This window comes from Manis javanica, chromosome 6 (assembly GCF_040802235.1).
Source record: "Manis javanica isolate MJ-LG chromosome 6, MJ_LKY, whole genome shotgun sequence".
NCBI lineage: Eukaryota > Metazoa > Chordata > Mammalia > Pholidota > Manidae > Manis > Manis javanica.
Window position 1 is genome coordinate 87,572,178 of NC_133161.1, and position 18,460 is coordinate 87,590,637.

General features: G+C 38.2%; 1 protein-coding gene across 4 annotated transcripts in view; it reads right to left on the reverse strand.

The window, feature by feature from the left end:
- ORC5 (origin recognition complex subunit 5) overlaps window positions 1–18,460 on the reverse strand; it is an 89,431-nt gene that overhangs the window by 65,823 nt on the left and 5,148 nt on the right. For 2 of the 4 annotated variants that reach the window (XR_012132371.1, XM_037001408.2), the window contains exons 3-4: window positions 16,783–16,983; window positions 9,179–9,253 (exon numbers count right to left, since the gene is read on the reverse strand). Coding sequence is in view for 3 of the 4 variants with exons in the window: in XM_037001408.2 (XP_036857303.1) it covers window positions 9,179–9,253; window positions 16,783–16,983 (276 nt within the window). In the remaining variant the exon portion in view is untranslated. Of the gene's footprint in view, window positions 1–9,178; window positions 9,254–16,782; window positions 16,984–18,266; window positions 18,322–18,460 lie in introns of all 4 variants that reach the window. The other 2 variants (XM_073238981.1, XM_073238980.1) reach the window with 2 other exon arrangements.

The following is an 18,460-nucleotide window of genomic DNA, read 5'->3' on the forward strand; positions in this document are numbered from 1 at the left end:
GCCTGGGACCGGCGCCTGAGGACAAAGAATATCCCGCGTTTCTCCCTGCGGGACCGGCGGGCGGGTGCCTGAGACTGGCACCTGAGGAAGGAGGAAATCGCGCGTTTTTCCCCTTTTTTTTTCTCTTTTTGGCGAGCGCTTTTTGGAAGCCTAAAAGGGACAGGGACGCCGGTGCTAGGGAGGCAGGGCGGCGGGACTGGTGAGCAGGTGCCTGGGACCGGCACCTGAGGACAAAGAATATCCCGCGTTTTTCCCTGTGGGACCGGTGGGCGGGTGCCTGAGAACGGCACCTGAGGACGGAGGAAATCGCGCGTTTTTCCCCTTTTTTTCTCTCTTTTTGGCGAGTGCTTTTTGGAAGCCTTAAAGGGACAGGGACACCAGTGCTAGGGAGGCAGGTGAGCGGGTGCCTGGGACCAGCGCCTGAGGACAAAGAATATCGAGTGTTCTTTCCCTGCGGGACCGATAGGTGGGTGCTTTTTGGAAGCCTTGAAAGGACAGGGACCCTGCTGCTAGGGAGACAGGGCAGCAGGACCAGTGAGCGGGTGCCTAGGACCGGCACCTGAGGACAAAAAAAAAAAAATCGCGTGTTTTTTCCTTTTTTTTTCTTTCTGTTCCCTCTCTCATTGCTGCTGTTGTTGTTTTGGTTTGGAGAGTGCTTTTTGGAAGTCTTAAAGGGGCAGGACAGGTCACTTAGACCAGAGGCAGGGAATCTGGGGATCTCTGGGCACTCTAACCCCCCTGGGCAGCAGGGAGCACAGAGGCCCCTTACGGAGATAAATAGCCTCCCAGCCGCTCCCCCTCCAACGGGGCTCCACCATTTTGGAGGAACAGCCCCAGCCAGGCCAAGCCCACAGCAACAGCGGAGATAAACCCCATAGCAACTGGGCAGGAAGCAGAAGCCCTGTCTGCGCACAGCTGCCCAGCACAAGCCACTAGAGGTCGCTATTCTCCCAGGAGAAGGCCACAAACCAACAAGAAGAGAAGCTCTTCCAGCGGTCACTTGTACCAGCTCTGCAAACTATCTCTATCACCATGAAAAGGCAAAACTACAGGCAGACAAAGATCACAGAGACAACACCTGAGAGGGAGACAAACCTAACTAGTCCTCCTGAAAAAGAATTCAAAATAAAAATCATGAACATGCCGACAGAGATGCAGAGAAAAATGCAAGAGCAGTGGGCCGAGATGCAGAGAAAAATGCAAGAGCAGTGGGATGAAGTCCGGAAGGAGATCACAGATGTCAGGAAGGAGATCACAGAAGTGAAACAATCCCTGGAAGGATTTATAAGCAGAATGGATAAGATGCAAGAGACCGTTGAAGGAATAGAAGCCAGAGAACAGGAACGTATAGAAGCTGACATAGAGAGAGATAAAAGGATCTCCAGGAATGAAACAACACTAAGAGAAATATGTGACCAAGCCAAAAGGAATAATATTCGTATTATAGGGATACCAGAAGAAGAAGAAAGAGGAAAAGGGTTAGAAAGTCTCTTTGAAGAAATAATTGCTGAAAACTTCCCCAAACTGGGGGAGGAAATAATCGAACAGACCATGGAATTACACAGAACTCCCAACAGAAAGGATCCAAGGAGGACAACACCAAGACACATAGTAATTAAAATGGCAAGGATCAAGGACAAGGAAAGAGTTTTAAAGGCAGCTAGAGAGAAAAAGGTCACCTATAAAGGAAAACCCATCAGGCTAACATCAGACTTCTCGACAGAAACCCTACAGGCCAGAAGAGAATGGCATGATATACTTAATGCAATGAAACAGAAGGGCCTTGAACCAAGGAAACTGTATCCAGCACAACTATCATTTAAATATGATGGCGGGATTAAGCAATTTCCAGACAAGCAAAAGCTGAGGGAATTTGCTTCCCACAAACCACCTCTACAGGGCATCCTACAGGGACTGCTCTAGATGGGAGCACCCCTAAAAAGAGCACAGAACAAAACACACAACATATGAAGAATGGAGGAGGAGGAATAAGAAGGGAGAGAAGAAAAGAATCTCCAGACAGTGTATATAACAGCTCAATAAGCAAGCTAAGTTAGGCAGTAAGATACTAAAGAAGCTAACCTTGAACCTTTGGTAACCACAAATCTAAAGCCTGCAATGGCAATAAGTACATATCTCTTAATAGTCACCCTAAATGTAAATGGACTTAATGCACCAATCAAAACACATAGAGTAATAGAATGGATAAAAAAGCAAGACCCATCTATATGCTGCTTACAAAAAACTCACCTTAAACCAAAAGACATGCACAGACTAAAAGTCAAGGGATGGAAAAATATATTTCAGGCAAACAACAGTGGGAAGAAAGCAGGGGTTGCAGTACTAATATCAGACAAAATAGACTTTAAAACTAAGAAAGTAACAAGAGATAAAGAAGGACACTACATAATGATAAAGGGCTCAGTCCAACAAGAGGATATAACCATTCTAAATATATATGCACCCAACACAGGAGCACCAGCATATGTGAAACAAATACTAACAGAACAAAAGAGGGAATTAGACTGCAATGCATTCATTTTAGGAGACTTCAACACACCACTCACCCCAAAGGGTAGATCCACTGGGCAGAAAATAAGTAAGGACACAGAGGCACTGAACAACACACTAGAACAGATGGACCTAACAGACATCTGTAGAACTCTACATCCAAAAGCAACAGGATATACATTCTTCTCAAGTGCACATGGAACATTCTCCAGAATAGACCACATACTAGCTCACAAAAAGAGCCTTAGTAAATTCCAAAATATTGAAATTCTACCAACCAATTTTCAGACCACAAAGGTATAAAACTAGAAATAAATCCTACAAAGAAAACAAAAAGGCTCACAAACACATGGAGGCTTAACAACATGCTTCTAAATAATCAATGGATCAATGAACAAATCAAAATAGAGATCAAGGAATATATAGAAACAAATGACAACAACAACACAAAGCCCCAACTTCTGTGGGACGCAGCGAAAGCAGTCTTAAGAGGAAAGTATATAGCGATCCAGGCACACTTGAAGAAGGAAGAACAATCCCAAATGAATAGTGTAATATCACAATTATCAAAACTGGAAGAAGAAGAACAAATGAGGCCTAAAGTCAGCAGAAGGAGGGACATAATAAAGATCAGAGAAGAAATAAACAAAATTGAGAAGAATAAAACAATAGCAAAAATCAACGAAACCAAGAGCTGGTTCTTTGAGAAAATAAACAAAATAGATAAGCCTCTAGCCAAACTTATTAAGAGAAAAAGAGAATCAACACAAATCAACATAATCAGAAATGAGAATGGAAAAATCACGACAGACTCCACAGAAATACAAAGAATTATTAAAGACTACTATGAAAACCTATATGCCAACAAGCTGGAAAACCTAGAAGAAATGAAAAACTTCCTAGAAAAATACAACGTCCCAAGATTGACCAAGGAAGAAACACAAAAGTTAAACAAACCAATTATGAGCAAAGAAATTGAAATGGTAATCAAAAAACTATCCAAGAACAAAACCCCGGGGCCGGACGGATTTACCTCGGAATTTTATCAGACACAGAGAAGACATAATACCCATTCTCCTTAAAGTGTTCCAAAAAATAGAAGAAGAGGGAATACTCCCAAACTCATTCTATGAAGCCAACATCACCCTAATACCAAAACCAGGCAAAGACCCCACCAAAAAAGAAAATTACAGACCAATATCCCTGATGAATGTACATGCAAAAATACTCAATAAAATATTAGCAAACAGAATTCAACAGTATATCAAAAGGATCATACACCATGACCAAGTGGGGTTCATCCCAGGGATGCAAGGATGGTACAACATTCGAAATCCATCAACATCATCCACCACATCAACAAAAAGAAAGACAAAAACCACATGATCATCTCCATAGATGCTGAAAAAGCATTTGACAAAATTTAACATCCATTCATGATAAAAACTCTCAGCAAAATGGGAATAGAGGGCAAGTACCTCAACATAATAAAGGCCATATATGATAAACCCACAGCCAGCATTATACTGAACAGCGAGAAGCTGAAAGCATTTCCTCTGAGATCGGGAACCAGACAGGGATGCCCACTCTCCCCACTGTTATTTAACATAGTACTGGAGGTCCTAGCCACGGCAATCAGACAAAACAAAGACATACAAGGAATCCAGATTGGCAAAGAAGAAGTTAAACTGTCACTATTTGCAGATGATATGATAATGTACATAAAAAACCCTAAAAACTCCACTCCAAAACTACTAGAACTGATATCGGAATACAGCAAAGTTGCAGGATACAAAATTAACACACAGAAATCTGTAGCTTTCCTATACACTAACAACGAATCAATAGAAAGAGAAATCAGGAAAACAATTTCATTCACCATTGCATCAAAAAGAATAAAATACCTAGGAATAAACCTAACCAAAGAAGTGAAAGACTTATACTCTGAAAACTACAAGTCACTCTTAAGAGAAATTAAAGGGGACACTAATAAATGGAAACTCATCCCATGCTCATGGCTAGGAAGAATTAATATCCTCAAAATGGCCATCCTGCCCAAAGCAATATACAGATTTGATGCAATCCCTATCAAATTACCAACAACATTCTTCAATGAATTGGAACAAATAATTCAAAAATTCATATGGAAACACCAAAGACCCCGAATAGCCAAAGCAATCATGAAAAAGAAGAATAAAGTAGGGGGGATCTCACTCCCCAACTTGAAGCTCTACTACAAAGCCATAGTATCAAGACAATTTGGTACTGGCACAAGAACAGAGCCACAGACCAGTGGAACAGATTAGAGACTCCAGAAATTAACCCAAACAAATATGGTCAATTAATATTTGATAAAGGAGCCATGGACATACAATGGCAAAATGACAGTCTCTTCACCAGATGGTGCTGGCAAAACTGGACAGCTACATGTAGGAGAATGAAACTGGACCATTGTCTAACCCCATATACAAAGGTAAACTCAAAATGGATCAAAGACCTGAATGTAAGTCATGAAACCATTAAACTCTTGGAAAAAAACATAGGCAAAACCCTCTTAGTCATAAACATGAGTGACCTCTTCTTGAACATATCTCCCCGGGCAAGGAAAACAACAGCAAAAATGAGCAAGTGGGACTACATTAAGCTGAAAAGCTTCTGTACAGCGAAAGACACCATCAACAGAACAAAAAGGAACCCTACAGTATGGGAGAATATATTTGAAAATGACAGATCCGATAAAGGCTTGACGTCCAAAATATATAAAGAGCTCACATGCCTCAACAAACAAAAAACAAATAACCCAATTAAAAAATGGGCAGAGGAACTGAACAGACAGTTCTCTAAAAAAGAAATACAGATGGCCAACAGACACATGAAAAGATGCTCCACATCGCTAATTATCAGAGAAATGCAAATTAAAACTACAGTGAGGTATCACCTCACACCAATATCCCTGCCATCCAAAAGACAAACAACAACAAATGTTGGCGAGGCTGTGGAGAAAGGGGAACCCTCCTACACTGCTGGTGGGAATGTAAATTAGTTCAACCATTGTGGAAAGCAGTATGGAGGTGCATCAAAATGCTCAAAACAGACCTACCATTTGACCCAGGAATTCCACTCCAAGGAATTTACCCTAAGAATGCAGCAATCAAGTTTGAGAAAGACAGATGCACCCCTATGTTTATCACAGCACTATTTACAATAGCCAAGAATTGGAAGCAACCTAAATGTCCATCGGTAGATGAATGGATAAAGAAGATGTGGTATATATACACAATGGAATACTACTCAGCCATAAGAAGTGGAAAAATCCAACCATCTGAAGCAACATGGATGGAGCTGGAGAGTATTATGCTCAGTGAAATAAGCCAAGCGGAGAAAGAGAAATACCAAATGATTTCACTCATCTGAGGAGTATAAGAACAAAGGAAAAACTGAAGGAACAAAACAGCAGCGGAATTACAGAACCCAAAAATGGACTAACAGGTACCAAAGGGAAAGGAACTGGGGAGGACGGGTGGGCAGGGAGGGATAAGGGGGGGAAGAAAAAGGGGGGTATTAAGATTAGCATGCATGGCGGGGGAGGGAGAAAGGGGAGGGTGGGCTGCACAACACAGAGAGGACAAGTAGTGATTCTACAACATTTTGCTAAGCTGATGGACAGTAACCGTAATGTGGTTGTTAGGGGGGACCTGATATAGGGGAGAGCATAGTAAACACAGTATTCTTCATGTAAGTGTAGATTAAAGATTAAAAAAAAAAAAAGAGAAAGAAAGAAAAGCGGGATTACTCCTTGATAGGATAAAACTATTGGTAAATCAAAGATCAACGCATGCTTTAAATATCCTTAATGTTGATCACTTAAAGGGTGTCAGATGATCAGCTATGGAGGTACTCTTTTCTGATAATATTCCTTTCTCTTAATAAAAAAAAAAAAAAAAAAAGCAGTCCCTGTGTGCTGACCTCCAATGAGTTCTGCACAGTGGTATAGAGGGTATGTCAAAGTGTGGAAAGGGTCTGTTTGTTTCTATGCAGAAGATCAAGGCCTAGCTTGGATACCCAGAAAATGAACTAAGATACGATATGAGGAGGAGCTTCCGGCATCAGCAGTCTCTGGAGGACTCGTGCCAGGGGATAATCATCAAAAAGCCTCCACAGGGATCCGGACGATGCTGCGGTTGTGGCTGCATCCAGTCCACCCCACCATTTCCTGGACTTGCCATTGGAATGAGGAGGGAAATGTCTAGGCTGGCATGTGCATACAGTGAGACAACGAATTTGACCGGATCTGTACTGTTGGAACTCAACCAGGAGTTGGGAGGGGTGCAAGTTGTAGCACTCTAAAATCTTATGACTATAGACTATCTACGGTTAAAAGAACATATGGGATGTGAACAGATCCCAGAAATGGACTGCTTTAATTTGTCTGATTTTTCTCAGACTGTTCAAGTACAGTTGGACAATATCCATCATATCATAGACAAATTTTCACAAATGCCTAGGGTGCCTAAATGGTTTTCTTGGCTTCACTGGAGATGGATGTTATTATAGATTAGCTTTGTTTATGTCACCGTATTCCTATTATGTTAATATGTGTGGGCAAATTAGTTAGTAGTTTAAAACCTATACATACTTGAGGTACTCTACAAGAAGATATGTCAAAGAAATAATCAATCCTCCTATGTTTTCTTCCATATGCTACATCTATAGCTTTTCTTCTTCCTTCCTAATTACAACCCTTAAATAGAATTCGTGCCTCATATCGAATTTACCAAGTATCATAATTCCTCCAGGTGGTAAAGATACCTCGAGACAAGAGCTGGGCATAGAAGCCACAGGGCATAAATCTGCAAAGAAGTAAAAAGCTAACCTTTTCAAACAATATGGCTTCTCTCTCACTTACCAACTTTACATTTCCCTGTATGGCCCCGGAAGATGACTGGTTAGCCAGAGACGGGTAAGATTCCTCAAGGGAGGAACAACCTAAGACAGGCACAGTCGCAGGGGGGCCATCAGGTGAGAAATTGGGGATCAACAGAGGTGAGGCTCAGAACCTCATCCCCCCTGCTTTGAGAGAAATCTTCTGCATCCATGGATGTTTTGCTGCCCTTGTCTAGCTTGGATTAATACTTAGTCCATAGGCACACACCTGATCATCTACATCTGCTCTCTTACAGCACTAAACTATGTTTTCTACCTTTATCTTGCATCTACCTACCACTTCAGCATTTTATATTAGAAATAAAAATAATAATAAAAATAAAGGGAAAAATGTGGGATCAACATATGAATCAAGTATAAAAATCAAACGAATATTCATATTTGACCTGATTGTTTATAGTTCATAATGCGTGATCAAAACCGAAAGTTTCTGTGATGAATGCCCTTGTACTGTTCACCATGTAAGAATTTATTCACTATGTAAGAATTCGTTCACCATGTAAGAACTTGTTCGTTATGCTTCAGAAGATTGGAGACTGACGAGAATTAGGCTTGAGATGGATTAATGATTGTACATTGAGCATTGACCCCCCTACACTGAATTTTATTGTTGTTAACAACCATTTGATCAATAAATATGAGATGCCCTCTCAAAAAAAAAAAAAAGTAAATTTCAGGAGTTGGCAATACACACACAATGATTTCAGTGGCATTTGGAAAGCTTCTCTGAACTTCCAGTAGTTTCTCAAATTTGAGAATGGTTTTAATTTCCACTGGTGGAAATTGAGCAGTTTCAATAATTTCCAAATGGTGTAAATCCCTATATTCCCAAATATTTACTTAATTTTTATTATAATATTACTTAATACTTAAAAACAGACATAAAACTATTTATGTCTAAAGCACTTATAAAGACATAAATCCAAAATAAACTTGTAAGTTAAAAATAAAACTACAAAACCAATAAAATTTAAATTAACATTAACTGAATATGATGTATATAGCACTGTTTAACTCAAACTAAATCTTTGCTTCCTTAGTGAGTATGGTACCAATAAGAAAAAGCCAGTTCTTCTGAGTTTAACATTCCTGTACCAACTGGTATTAGTGAACACTGTATTTTCTCATTCTCTCACTAATTTCCTTTATTTAAATTTAAACTACTGCAAAACCGTTTTTGCCATTTTATTATTTGGCTTTCACCTGACACATGTGTATTAAGTCCACCCCTGTTCTTATGAGACCATGGCAATTAGAGTAGTACTACCACCATTTGGTGCCAACACAACTGTAAATTGAAATACAATGCTGGTTCTGATGCTGAGTGGCCATGAAACAGAACTCAGATGATGCAGAACAGACATACCACTCTTTTTTTAAAATTACTGAAATAAAAAGAAAATTTTAAATACTTGCAGAAAGTTCAAAGTCTAGCCCCCCACCACTTAACCTAGCAAACACCTAAAATCTTTTAATAAAAAGCAGTGTTAATCACCTCACAATGAAAAATAAAAACCTAAAATAATTGAGGGATAAATGTTATCAAGTCACAAACTGCTTTAACTTTTAAAAAAAGCTAAACTTCACTCAGACTAGCGATATACAAATTGGAATTATATTAAAATATCATTTCTCACCTAGCAGATTGGCAAAATGAAAAAAATTTGACAACACAATCTACTGAGCAGACCACAGGGGAAAAAGACTACCATGTATTACTTACCAATTCTTGTAACCTAAGAAACCCAGGCAAAAGATTTGCTTCCATATCTCGTAGATACTCTGCTTTATCTAGAACCTTATAAAAAAATGAAGTGTCAAAATCAATTTACAAAGCCCTTTACAAAACATTTAATAATATGCTACATAATTGAAGACTTAGAACTTTACATGTTAAAAAGTTGCAACCTATGAATTAATTTTTAAGTGGTATTTACATTGTAGAAGACATCTCAAGGAGGTCCAAATAAGTTAAAAAATGAACTACTTATAACATATTTTAACCCATATTTCTAAATAAAGAATGAGTGATAGCTACATTAAAAAGGTTTATTTTATAGGTATACTACCAAAAAGATGATATAAGATGCTCTAAGGACACACAAGAAATACAACTGTATTTTTTATTCCATTTGATAAAAGATAAATGTCCACTGTGAACCAACAATTAGAGATCTTTCTGACTGGAGAGAAGAAAATTCTGAATTTCATCATATAAAACTATTCTTGAACTTTGTAACTGCATGTTAAACCTTATTTTAACTGGATAACATGTTAAGAATGGTTAAATTTTTGTTCAGTATTATAATGCTCTGCGATTATGTTACTTTAAAAGGTACTTATCTTTTAGAAATATATAGTGTACATATATACCATGTATAAAATATATAGTGTGTGTATATATATATATATTTATGGATAACATGATATGCAGGAAATGATGAATGGAGTGCAAATGATACAAGTCTGGCCAATTGTTAATAATTATTGAAGCTGAGTGATGGGCTCATTAAGATACATCACACTATTCATTTTAAACGTTTCAAACGTCTATAAAAAAATGTTAAAGTAAAAAAAACCTCTGCTTCAAGAGATCACCCATTCATGAAAAATCAAGGTACTAAAAGCATTGTCTAAACTATCTAATCTGATACTTTTTGTTACACAGGTTTTAAAATACATACAAAAGAAGAGAGATTAATACCATGAACTTTCATATGTATTTTGCTAGAGTAGGAAGTCAGACAGGAACAGAAGGGGAGAAAGGAGGGTGGCAGGCCACCCAGTCTGTCCCCAGAAACCCTGATTCCCTTAGACCAACCCCTTTTGCGGTTCAACACAAACTGATAAACAAAAGATAAGGACACTAGGGCCTTCCCGATTTTAGAGCACTTAAAGATTTTTGTCACTAATGACCCTAAGGCCATCATATCATTATCACGTCATTTACATTACATTTTGGCCCCACCAGGGGTTTCCGGAACTCAGGAAAATCACAACACAAACTTGCCCTAAGAGGCTAAAAGGAAGGAAGCAAGACAAATCCAAAGGATGATGTAAGAATGACAAAATGGGAAGAGGAAATCAAACAAGACCCCATTAAAAGACACAATGTAAAACCCAGTGAGCAGCTACCCACCCGCAGGTCAGCCTTTCCTCTGTTGCTGGAGCTTACTTTCCTTTGGCTTTGAGCCCCTGCAGGTCTCTCAATTGAATTTTTTCCTTCAAGACGACAAGAACAAGGAATTCCACAATCCACCATCCTGCAGCAATTTCACCTAACCCAGCAAACATAACATATGGCCAGTATTTTTCTTCTAACCACCCTCCACTTCTCCCCTCCATCATTTAGCTGGATTATTTAAAAGCAAATCCCTGATAAATCATTCCAACCACAAATATGTCAGTATGTAATTCTAAAAGGTGAGGACTATTTTTTTTAAACATAACCACAGTATTACTATCATGCCTTAAAAACTTATCAATATTCCACAATATCACCTAATAACCAGTATTCAAATATCTCTACTTGTCCTACAAATATCTCCTTAGAGAGTTTGCTTATTTCATTTAGGATCCAAAAGGTCCATAAATTGCATCTTAACTAGATTTGGTTATTTGTCTTCTAAGCCTATTTTAAATTACACAGTTCCCCTGACCTTTTTTTTTTCCCCCTGTTATTTATTTGTTAAAGAAACCAAGTCATCTGTCATGCAGAATTTTCCATTACAGATTGACTAATTGTATCTCTATAGTGTGATTTAACATGTTCCTATAGCCCCTATATTTCCTGTAACAGTCAGTAGATCCAGAAGTTTGATCAGATTCAAGTTCAAGTTTTAGACAGGAGTACTTCACAAGTAGTACAGTAGATTTCTTATTACTGAATTACATCAGCAGGCATACAATACCTGGCTGTCTCTTTTTTGTGATGTTACACTGATTGACAGGTTCAGGTGTTGTCAGCCTAACCCATTCATTATAAAATTCCCCAGCAGCCTTTCACTTAGTGACTTCAGCATCCATTGACAATCATTGCCTATATCCATTATTTCACCAGGGTTTGCAAAACTATGATCTTCTATCATTCTGTCTGCATTTATATGCATTTTTCTGGAAAGAACCTTCATTCATCTACCATTTGGCTATTCAGAAATAAAGTTCACACAGGATAAGAAGGATAAATGCTTGATTGCTTCCCTTTATTACCAATTTTCAGAGTGAGTTTGTGCTTGTATTAGATTTCAGTGGTTGTTATAATACATTACAAAATTGGTGGCTTAAAACAGACTAAAAATTTATTCTTTCACAGTTCTGGAAGCCAGAGTTCTGAAATCAGTTTTGCCTGGCCAAAATCAACATATCAGCAGGGCCACAATCCCTCCAGCAGCTCTAGGGTAGGATCCATCCCTCAAGGATTCCAGCTATTGGTGGCTGCATTGCTCCAATCTACATCTTCTCACTTACTCTGCTTGCCCTGCTTCTGTTACCTGGTGTGTGGTATAGTCAAACCTCATTCTGCCTCTCTCCTATAGATAGTTGTGATTGCATTTTGGGCCTACCCAGATAATCCTGGTAAATCTCAAAATCCTTAACCACACCTGCAAAAACCCTTTTCCCAAATGAGGTAACATTTACAGATTCAAGGATTAGGACCTGATACATGCAGGGGGCATTACTAAGCCTACTGCAATGCCCTAAGTAAATTACACTCCCATGGTAACCAATGAGTTGACGTTTTGTGTTTTTATGTATTTGTTCAGTATCATTATAAATGCATAGATTTTAACATATATAATGTGCTTCCATCCATTGAATTCATTATTCTTAGGAAGGTCAACTGTCCCATCTTTGGCCAGTGCAGGACCCTTCAAATTGACTTCTATGTTTTCCCCACCCCCTTGCTCTGCCACCAGCTTTACTGAGCCATAACTGACATATAACACTGTGCCAATTTAAGGTATACATAATACATATACATTTACATATAATACATAATTATACTAACATGTATGTTTTGCATATATTACATATACTATATGTGTAAGCATGTATATGTGTATATACACATTTATACTATCTGTAATATACACTTAAGTATTACAATTATTACCATCATAGCACCAGCTAACACCTCCATCACTTCACATAATTATCAGTTCCTTTTTGTGGTGAGAATAGTTAAGAGCTACTCTGTACACTTACAACTTTCAAGTATATTAATACAGTACAGCATTATTAACTATACTCACCATGTTGTACCTTAGATTCCCTAGAACTTACTCACAACTGGAAGCTTATATTCTTTCGACCAACATCTCCCTATTGCCCCTACTCCCCAGCCCCTAGTAACCACTAGTGGACTTTGTTTCTATGAGTTTGGCTTTTTTAGATTCCACATAAAAGTGAAATCATATAGCTTTTGTCTTTCTGTATCTCACTTATTTCACTTAGCATAATGCCCTCAAGGTCTATCTATGTTGTCACAAACAGGATTTCCTTATTTTCTCATGGCTTAGTAATATTCCATTGTGTATGTGTGTAGTTGACCTTATTACACAAGGGTTTATTGTTTCATTGATCTATGTGTCTATTTTAATGCCAATAGCATACTGTTTTGATTACTACAGCTTTGTAGTATAGTTTGAAATCAGAAAGTATAATGCTTCCAGCTTTGTTCTTTCTCAGGATTGCTTTGGCTATTCAGACTTTTGTGATTCCATGCAAATTCTGAATTGTTTTTTCTACTTCTGTGAAAAATAGCATTGGAATTTTAATAGGAACTGCACTGATAGGGACTATGCCCTTGGGTAGTAAGGATATTTTAACATTAATAGCTCTGATACATGAGCTTCTGTGTCATTTTTAAATGACCCTAGTAGTAGTTGCTAGTTTCCTAGCTTGCCTTTATGGGAAGATGTTCTAGGTTCATTTAGTACATTTTCTCCCCAGAACTGAAGAAAGCTGGCTTGTTTTTTTTAAACATTTACACTTTATTAATGAATCTTATTACAAATTACAATCATTTAAATTAGGAACAGAATTAAAATGCAAGGAATGCAATATTATTTCCCTGAGTCTAAATTGTTTTGTATCTGTTTTATTAATTGACAGCTTGAAACAATCTATGAGAGTAATCAACTTAAGATATTTCACTCCTAATTAGTTTGGACAAAATAAAGCTAAAATTATTTACTGCTAAAAAGATAAAAATTAGTTTCTCTATGCATTCTCATTATGCAATCTTCCCATCAATCTCCATTTAAATAACTCTCTCATCCAGGACACAGATTAATTCAAACATATTGGTCCATTTGTAGGCCCATTTTAATGCAGAATACAAAGCTAAGCTATGAAGTAAGTTTATTCTTCTGATGTGATATAGCTAACCCATTGTAATTAATGATTTGATGGTATTCTAGTAAATGATCCTTCTTCAAATGCAATTATCAGATAACTAATTATAAAAAATAAAAAATTTAATTCACATCCAAATGTTTTTCTTAATAATATACACAAAGGCATTCCAAAAGACTCTTGATTTGAAAGCTTAGTTTATGGTCTAGAAGACACTCTCAGTCATCTTTCTGGAATATCTCCTAAGTTTTGAAGCTTACTAATTCATATCCTAGATACCTGAATAATCTATAGATTTACTCCAAAAAAGTTCTACATTAAATACCTGCACACTTTCCCACCCTTAACACTAAGTTAACTAACAAGCTCTTACTAAAATCCTGCTTTGGTCCACTGAAAAATGAGTAGGGCCCTACTTACTCCTCATGGCTGTTTCCAGAATACTCATTTCCCCTCCTCCCTAAAGATACTCGGCACTAAAGCGCTACTTACTGCAGTCATCAACATGTCCTGCGGCCACTCCTCCTCATTCTTTAAATATCAGAGTTTCTGACTATGGCTTCTCTAATATAACTCTTATATTTTTTGGATATTTCAATGCCCACATCTTCTGATATGGCCGACTGTGAGTTCCTTAAATTCATTTCCACCAGTGATCTTGTCTCCCACATCACCTCAGGGAAAAGCTGACTTATGTCTTATGGTTTTTGAAGTGTGGCCTGTGGAGAGGTGGGGAGGAAGTGGTCCTCCTTTCAGGAGGTCGGCATGGTCAAAACAATTTTCATAATGAAACTAAAATATGATTTGCCTTTTTCACCATGTTGACTTTTGGACTGATGGTGCAAAACCAACAACAGGTTAAAGTGAAATCACCTTAGCACAAATAAAAATAATGGTGTGAAACTGTACTAGTAGCAATTGCATTCTTCACTAGGTACTTGCATTAAAAAAAAAACTGAACTTCCACTTCTGAGAAGATGGAGTAGATGTACTTTTTCCTATTTCCTCTAAGTAAAACTAAGAATCTTGAATATTATATATAAAACAACCAGGGCTCAGAAAGGTGGAAAGGAGAAAAGAAGAAAGCAGACCAGGTAGGGACCTCAGGGCCAGAACAACTCACCTCAGAGGGTGAATTACCAGAGTTGTCTTTTGGCCTCACGTATCCCATAGTGGCGCTGAAGAAGCCAAAAACACAGAAAGGCTAACAAACACACACCAAACAAGCCCCCCAAAAGCCTGTTCTCCCTAGCCAAAGGACCACAAACAGGCCACCTAACAGGACTTCCAGAACACTTCCAGTACTCTCCAAGTTTTCTTTGTACATCACTGATTTCTTCTCTCGCCTCATCTCTTCTTCCTCACCCCATAAACACTGGACTGCCACAGGACTCAGCACTGGAGTCATCATTTTTCTAACTCACTTACTCTCTTGGTGACCTAATCCAGTCTCACAGCTCTAAGCTCACAATTCCAAAACAGTGTCTCCACGTCAGACCTCTCTTGACCTCAGACTTTAGTCCAAGTGCCAACTCATCATCTCTACTTGAACTTCACATGTCCCAAACCAAATTCCTGATCACTCCTTCCCCAGCAGCAGGACCCCACCTGCTGAGTTTTCTCCATCAGATAATAACAACTCCACCCTCTCAACTGCACAAAAACTTTTGAGTCATTCCTGACTTCTTTCTTTCTTTCCTTTTCCATTACCAATCTATCAGAAAATTCTGTCAGCCCTAACTTCAAATATAGCCAGACCAGTTAGCTCTTAACACATCCACTGCTACCCAGGTTAAGCCAATATTATGTTTTGTGTAAATGATTACAAATGCCTCATGAATAGTTGTATTAATTTCCTAAGGCTGCCATGCCAAAGCACCACAAATGGGTGGCTTAAACAACAGAAATGCATGTCTCACAGTTCTGGAAGCTAGAAATCCAGGATCAAGGTGTTGCCAGGCCCATGCTTCCTCCAAAGGTACTAGAGAAGACTGTATTTTGCTCCCTGTTCTATGTCCAGTATTTAGAACAGGGCCTGGCATATAGAAAGTGCTCAACTAATATCTGCTCAACAAATGAACGCATGAAACTAAAATATGCTTTTAAAAACCACTACTGTAAAACACACTACATATCTTCATTTGTCTGCCAGTCAGCTTCACATTGATCTAAAAACTACCAAACTTAGCCAATCAAAAATCAAATGATTCATCTTTCCCCACAAACCTACCCATGTACAACTGAAGAATCTGATCTTTGCTTTCTCTTCCATGCCTGAAGTCTATCCCAGGACCAAATTTCCTCTAACGCAAACAGCTATAAGAGTCTCAAAATCATTCTTTTGCCTTCAGTCTTTACCCCTCTCCAATCCTCCTATTCAACATGCCTTCAGAATAACCTTCCTTAAGCATATTTTTTGCTCTACAATCTTCAATATCTCCTCACTGCCTAGTACCTGAAATAAAGTACTTTAGTACAGTTCTCAAGACACTCCATCATCTGCCCCAACTATCTCTCTAGTCTTCTTTTTCTCCCTTTATATTTTATTTCCCACTAGACTTTTTGGCATCCATGGCCTTCAATCGCCTCTGCATGCCTCTGCTTACACAATTCTTACCATCCGAAATTCCTCGTCTTCAGTTTCTTCCTATAATAGCCTAATTATTCTTTTAGGCCTCTCTCAATGCTATCATCCCATGAAGCTGTACCAGATGTGCCTAAAATCACTACTTGGCATCTCACAGTCATCACTTACCACATTCTGCAGGCAGTCATACACAGTATGTACAAAAACTTGCCTACGAAGTTGAAGCTCCCTTTGTATAAGTGATACATCTAAAACACTTTTTCTATTGCTAAAACACTTTGCATAGTGCACTGTATATAATTAGACTCAAAACAAATAAATGGGAATTGAGCTGATAAACATCAGTTTTCAAATAAGAGATATAATGAGATTAAATTACTTACAATATATACAGTTTGATCCTTGAGATTTTCAGTTTCAGTTACTTGCTTAAACAAGCGAACAAAGTCATTAAATGTTTCACAGGTTATTTGAGTAGAGCATCCATCCTCTAAAGAACTAAGAGGATTCAACTTGTTTAAAATTGGTTCCAAAAGCAGACTCAAGGTAAAGCATTCAACACAATTCACAAAGACATGTGGGAGCTGAAAACAAAAACCAAAAAAATATATAAATAGAATAGAAAACACACATATACAATAACGTCTCTGCTGGATATTCCACATTGTCCTACTTAAACCTATACCTGACTGATGTGCTCTGTGCCCCAGAAGTCTGACCACTACAGCCTACATCGCCCAGACTCTATTTTCTGGCCCTGGTTTGAGTCAACCAATGAGAAAAACCAGGAGCCTGAAGGAGACTGGTAAGAGAGAGATGATGAATATTTATTCCTGTAACTCCCACCCCATCCCTCAGTGACCCGCAGTTCCACTGTGGCTATAGTCTTCTACCAAAGGCCACAGCTCCAGCTGGGCAGCCCCTCGTCTAAGGTTACAGCTCTTGCTAGATTCTGGTAACAGCTCCTTCCTCTGGCCTATTTAGGTCTAAGGGAGGAAAACGCTCTCGGTGTTTCACCATCTCACTAGTTCCCTTAACATTTCTTCAACCTGTGTGCAATAGCCCTTTCATTAAACTCACTTCGGTTATTTGAGTTTGCCATTTCTTTCCTCCAGGAATTCAAAGTAAACTTGTATTTTCCTCTAAAGAATTCTATAAAGAAACCCAAGTACATTTGAATGTTAAAATTTTTACTGGGCATTTTATACTTATAATGTTGAGATAATACTCTCAATGATGAACAAACCTAATCAAAGAAAAAATTTTAAGGGTTAGACACCACAGTTTTCCTCCTGGGAGGATTAAAAATTAGCTCTTCATTTAGAGAACAAAATGGAGGTAATTCCAGAATTCCAGTAATAAGGAAACAAAAGACTTGCTCACAAATACAGTCTGTTCTCAAAATTATTATCCCAAAAGCAGTACTTCAGAGGAAGACAACTTACAGCATCTGCCACAAATAATGGAACCTTCTATTAATCTCACACAGAAGGCAGTTTTTTTTTCTTAGAGTAACAGTGCACTTAAGGCTACATTATACTTACTTGGCACAGTTTCACCAGTGTTTGCTGACCTCCTTTACCCCCATTCCTTATAACTAGAGTCCACAATACTACTAAGAATAAATGTCCTGCCTGCTGCTTTCCATGATCTTTAATGGCAGCACATTCTAAGTGTCTGTGTGTACCTCTACGAAAAGCAGTGATACTCATCATCTATTACAATGATTAAGTAACAGCAAAAAATTATATGATAAAAAGTGAAATATATCCCTTAAGTATGGAACTTCTTTATTCAGTTTTTCATGCTTTTATTCAATACAGATATTTTTGGACACTTCATACAGGGAGTTCTCAAATACAAGTACCTGAGCCAAGACCTGATACATTCACATTCTGGAATCTGGTAAGATGCTCAGGCACCTGTATTTTTAAAAACACATAGGTAATCATCAGGATCAAAGGGTAAAATCTTCAAGTCGGTATGTGCTGGGGATAATCTCAAAAAACTCATAGTCTTGAGCCAGGGAAACATATCACAGCTGAAAAGTTAAATATTACG